The sequence below is a fragment of the Hipposideros armiger genome, unplaced genomic scaffold (genome assembly GCF_001890085.2).
Source record: "Hipposideros armiger isolate ML-2016 unplaced genomic scaffold, ASM189008v1 scaffold_167, whole genome shotgun sequence".
NCBI classification, from domain to species: Eukaryota; Metazoa; Chordata; class Mammalia; order Chiroptera; family Hipposideridae; genus Hipposideros; species Hipposideros armiger.
In genome coordinates, this window is record NW_017731517.1 from 389,575 (window position 1) to 394,688 (window position 5,114).

The 5,114-nt window shown below is 44.2% G+C and overlaps 1 protein-coding gene across 1 annotated transcript in view; it reads left to right on the forward strand.

Annotated features, from left to right (window-relative positions):
• Positions 1-5,114, forward strand: part of MAP3K21 (mitogen-activated protein kinase kinase kinase 21) — a 76,458-nt gene that overhangs the window by 61,227 nt on the left and 10,117 nt on the right. Inside the window, exon 5 of the mRNA XM_019651796.1 lies at positions 224-346. Coding sequence (XP_019507341.1) covers positions 224-346 — 123 coding nt within the window. The remainder of the gene's footprint in view (positions 1-223; positions 347-5,114) is intronic.

The window sequence follows — 5,114 nt, forward strand, 5'->3', positions numbered from 1 at the left end:
TCCCTCCCTCCTTCCCACCCTCCCTCTAACATATGGACTCTGAGTCATTATTTATTGACTTGAACCCTGAATAGAAGATAAATAAGAAACAGACTCTGAGATATTCTTCATTCTTACTGTCTGGCAAATTTTGCTTTTATTGCTGTGTGCTAAAGACATGGCTGTGAAAATAACTTAAAACTGTGCAATCCCAATTCTTACTTTTTTTTTTCGCATCTAACAGATTTCCAGCACAAAATAACCGTGCAGGCCTCTCCCAACTTGGACAAACGGAGAAGTCTGAACAGCAGCAGCTCCAGCCCCCCCAGCAGCCCCACGGTGATCCCTCGGCTCCGAGCCATCCAGTGTAAGCCTTCTCCCGGCTCAGCCTCCTGGGCTATTTCTGTCATTAATTGACTAGGATTCAACTTAAGCAGATGGGTTTTTATAGCTATTTGTAACTAAGCATATGACATTTAATAGGTGTCACAACTATCTGGAAAACAAAATTTAGTCTTACGTTCCTTAACCTAATTTTCTTGTGTTCACAATATTTTTATATTCCATGCAATTTGTGATGTGAGCAGGCCACAGAGTAGAAAGTGAAATATCATACCTTGAGACAATTTGTTAAACACTTGGATACAAAATTAGCATAACCTAATTCTGTCAGTAGCCTATTTATGGATATTTTGAAAAATGAAATCAGGAATTCAAGGTGACTTTCCTTTCTTCCCTTGTTTTGTAAAGAAAACCCTGTTTTGCGTTTTGAGGTTTAACTTTAATGTGGCCTCTATTGACCAACCTAGTGTTTCAGAATACCCTGTAGTATTTTTGTTTTGGAAAGAGCATTCAGCCTTCATGGAAAAGACACATAAAGCTGATTTGCCTGTTGCCTTTGCACTAGGGGAGTTTCAGTTGGAATCAGAGTTTCCTGAGTCAGAGTTTAACCTGAATCAGAGTTTAGTGCAATGAAACAAAACGACTGATTATTTTTAAAGGTGAGTCTAAATAAACCTCAAAAGTAGGCTACGCAAAAGCGTGTGTTTAATATGTATGTAAGTAATCTGCCATCAGCCTGAGCTACCATATTAATTAGTTTACATCCTCTCCTTTTCCCACCAAACTTAATTCTCTGCTGCTTATCATCTTATTCGGAGAAAATAATTCCCAAAGAGTATTTTCTCTAATCAGGCCTGCAATCTTTTTTCTCCTTCTTCTTCTTCTTCTTCTTCTTCTTCTTCTTCCTCTTCCTCTTCCTCTTCCTCTTCCTCTTCCTCCTCCTCCTCCTCCTCCTCCTCCTCCTCTTCTTCTTCTTCTTCTTCTTCTTCGTAATGAAAGCTTGGCACCAGTCAAGTCTTTTTGTGTGTTTTTTTTTTTTAGCTCCAGGACACCAGTCTATTCACAATTAAAGGGAAATAATCTGAATAAATGTATAATAATCTAAATACATGTATAATCTTAGAACTTAAAGTACCATCATTTTGTTATAACTGGTTTGTCTTTCTGAGAAAGCGCTCTTCATGAAGCCATACTTTCCCCCTTGCCTTTGCCCAGGTGGAGGAGGGGCTTAATTAAAGGAACCAGAGGGCAGGAGGCTTATCTGGTGAAGGGACACGGGAGCAGCAAGTTGCCACGCCTCTGGTCTGCCCAGCTGTTTCTCTGCCCTCTTCTCTGTGGTCTTCACATCCCTTTTTTTTTTTCTTTGTACTTTAGGACTTTATTATTTTTTTTAGAGCCATTTTAGGTTCATAGCAAAATTGAGTAGAAGATACAGAGATTTCCCATAATCCCACCATAATCTCCTCCACTGTCAACATGCAGTGACCCAGTGGTAACATTGGTTACAATCAGTGAACCTACATTGACACATCATCACCACCCAGAGTCCACAGTTTACACTGGGTTCACTCTTGGTGCTGTACATTCTGTGGGTTTGGACAAACGTATAATGACGTGTATCTGCCATTATACAGTCATATGCTGCTTAACCATGGGGACACGTTCTGAGAAATGTCATTAGGTGATTTCGTCTTTGTGCGAACATCACAAAGTGCACGTACACACACCTAGATGTACAGTAATTGTAGGCGCTGTCCTTTTGTATGACTGGCAGCACAGTAGGTTCATTTACACCAGCATCACTGCAAACACATGAGTAATGCATGTGCTAACACATGATCATGGTCATGTCACTGGGCAATAGGAAATTTCCATCTCCGTTATCATCTACAGGACCCCTCATATATGCAGTCTGTCATTGACTGAAACGTTGTTATGTGGACATGACCGTAATAACATAGAGAATATATTCACTGCCCTGACAGTCACCTGTGCTCCACCTAGTCATCCCCTATCCCCTGACAACTGCTGATCCTTTTACTGTGTCCACAGTTTTGCCTTTTCCAGAATGTCATATAGTGGGAATCACACAGTATGCAGCCTTTTCAGATTGGCTTCTTTCACTTTGTCATATGCATTTATGGTTCCTCTCTGTCTTTTCATGGCTTGATAGCTCATTTTTCTCTAGCACTGAATAATATTCCATTGTCTGGATGGACCACAGTTTGTTTATCCATCACCTACTGAAGGACGTCTTGGTGGCTTCCAAGTTTTAGTTGTGGCAATTGTGAATATAGCTGCTGTAAACATCCATGTGCAGGCTTTTGTGTGGACATACACTTTCAGTTCCTTTGGATAAATACCGAGTGCAACTGTTGGATCATATGGTTAAGAGTGTATTTCGTTTGGTAAAAGCCACCACTGTCCTCCATAACGCTTCTTCCTTTTGCACTCCCACCAACAGTGAGTGTGCGTCCTGTCGTAACATTCGGTAGCTGGGAATACCGGCCCCATTGAAGTGGGGAAGTCACGCCTGGACAAGCCTGGCTAGGCCCATGGTTTGTACTAACTTGAATACTTTGGGGATTTCAAATAAATTCTAATGCTGTGGGGTTCAACTCAGGGAGCAACCCCACTTCCCCTAAACAACAAGGTCCTCAGCATTCATTCTCTGATGGGACAGGTGGAAACACTGGAGTCACATATTCCAAACAGGACCAGCTCTAAGTGTAGGAACTGTTAGTTCACTTCCTTTAGCCTGAGTCTTGGCCATCTTCTTTCTGACCCCAGGTACTCACAACAGTTTACTCTCATCTTCGTTTCTGCATCTCCTCTGGCCACTGGGCATAGGTGTCCCGTTGTTTTCACGATTCAGTATAGAGTGGCAGTTGAGAGCATGGTTTCTGGAGCCACACTGCCTGGGCTTGAACCCCACTGTGCTGTGACCTGGGACAAGCCCTGTAACCTCATCATGCCTCAGATTCGATTTCTGCAGACTGGAGGTGAGCTCTGTAGGAGCTGTTCTGTACAGGAGCAGAGCAGGGCTATGAGGACAGGACACCGTGGACGTCACTCATTCGCAGGGTCTCCAGGACTCAGAGCTGACTCCACAGCACGTAACACACACACAGTGGGGATGGTAGCAATTTAAAGGGCCAAGTGGATACAAAGCACTTAGAACAGCGCCTGGCACGGGGTCAGAGCTCTGTATGTGTTGGCAGTCATTACAATCCTCATTTTTATGATGATTCTGAAGCTCTTTGTGGCCTTACGGACTCTCACTGTTGTCTGCCTTTTGTAGCATTGGCTAGACTTGCTGTGCAGATGCTGCCTCTCCCAGATGGGGGAGGGCACGCTGACATGCACACCTGACTCAGCAGTGGACTTCTTTTCACTGTGACCTCTAGATGCTGTCAGAAACCATTTCCCCTGGACCAAAGATGATAAACTTGGTGAGAAAAACTGATGAGAACTTACATGTATTGAGAGAGATGGGAATCATTTCAGTGAACTTGAACAACAATGTGACTAGGTCAAAGATTGTTTAAAGAATAGGAACATGGGCCGGCCGAGTGGAGCATTGGTTAAGAGCTGGCTTGGGACGCCAGAGGGCCCCGGTTCAGATCCCACATATGAGGGCCAGTGACACTGCCCTCCACAGCTAAGATGCTGAACAACAAACAGCTCAACTTGGAGCTGGGCTGCCGTGAGTCACCTGCGATGGCGTAGGTTGCAACCCCTGCTGCAGTAGGTTGCCATGGGCTACCGTGTGTAGCCAGCAGCCAGCGTGAGCGGCCAGCAGCCACAGTGAGCGGCCGTCCAGAAGCCAGTGACTGATCTGCCTCACCTAGGAAGAGTACAATGATGGTGCCAATTTGGGCCAGTGAAGCAACATCCTCCACAACTAGACTGAAGAACAAAAGGACAGCAACTTGTCTGTTCACCTTCCCCCAATTCTCCAGCACTGTTCCTATCCCTCAATTCCCCAATAAAAATCTTAAAAAAAAAAAAAAGGAATAGGAACATGAAGGGTCTAACAGAATAAGCTAGACTTTGGATAAAAACATGGATATTTCATCATCATGCCAAGATTCACTGTCTGCTAAAGAGAACGCCTTCTGATATTTGCACAAATTTTTTTCTTACCATTTTTTCTTACTATTATTTCCTGTGGCATACTTCAAAGATTGGTACTGTTAAGTGATATCATACTTAGGGCACACTTCTCTTTGGGAATAAGAAACAGTAGAATTCAGTAATCCTCTGGGGATTTCAGGTTTCAGGGTATGTCTCATGGTGATGTCTTAAAGCAAGGGGCAAAGCCCACCTCTTCCCTGTTGTCTAATAGAATCAAACAGTGGAAAAGTGAACCACAGCCCACTGCTGCATCAGGAACCTGCTGCCACTGCACATCCAGGGCCTGTTTCCCAGTGACAGGGTATCATAGGTGATAGTGACCTGGGAGCACTTAGTTTTCCAGAGATGGAGTCGATACAGGCTGAATATCAGTAACCCACCGCATTCCACCCTGTCCTACTCATCAATCTGTATAACAAAGAGAAACCAAGCTCTGCTAACTAGATGTGGTGATGAAATGTAGACAGTGGCTTAGGAGAGGTAGATACAGTAAATCGCAAGGTCCATAAAGGCAGAGACCATTGTGACCCAGCCCCTAGCACGAGTACAGCAGTTATCATCCACTGAGCACTTGCTAAGGGTCGGCGCTGTTCTCAGCTGTTTCCCTGCGCTAATCCATTCAGAGGCTTATCTGGTGAAGGGACACGGGAGCAGCA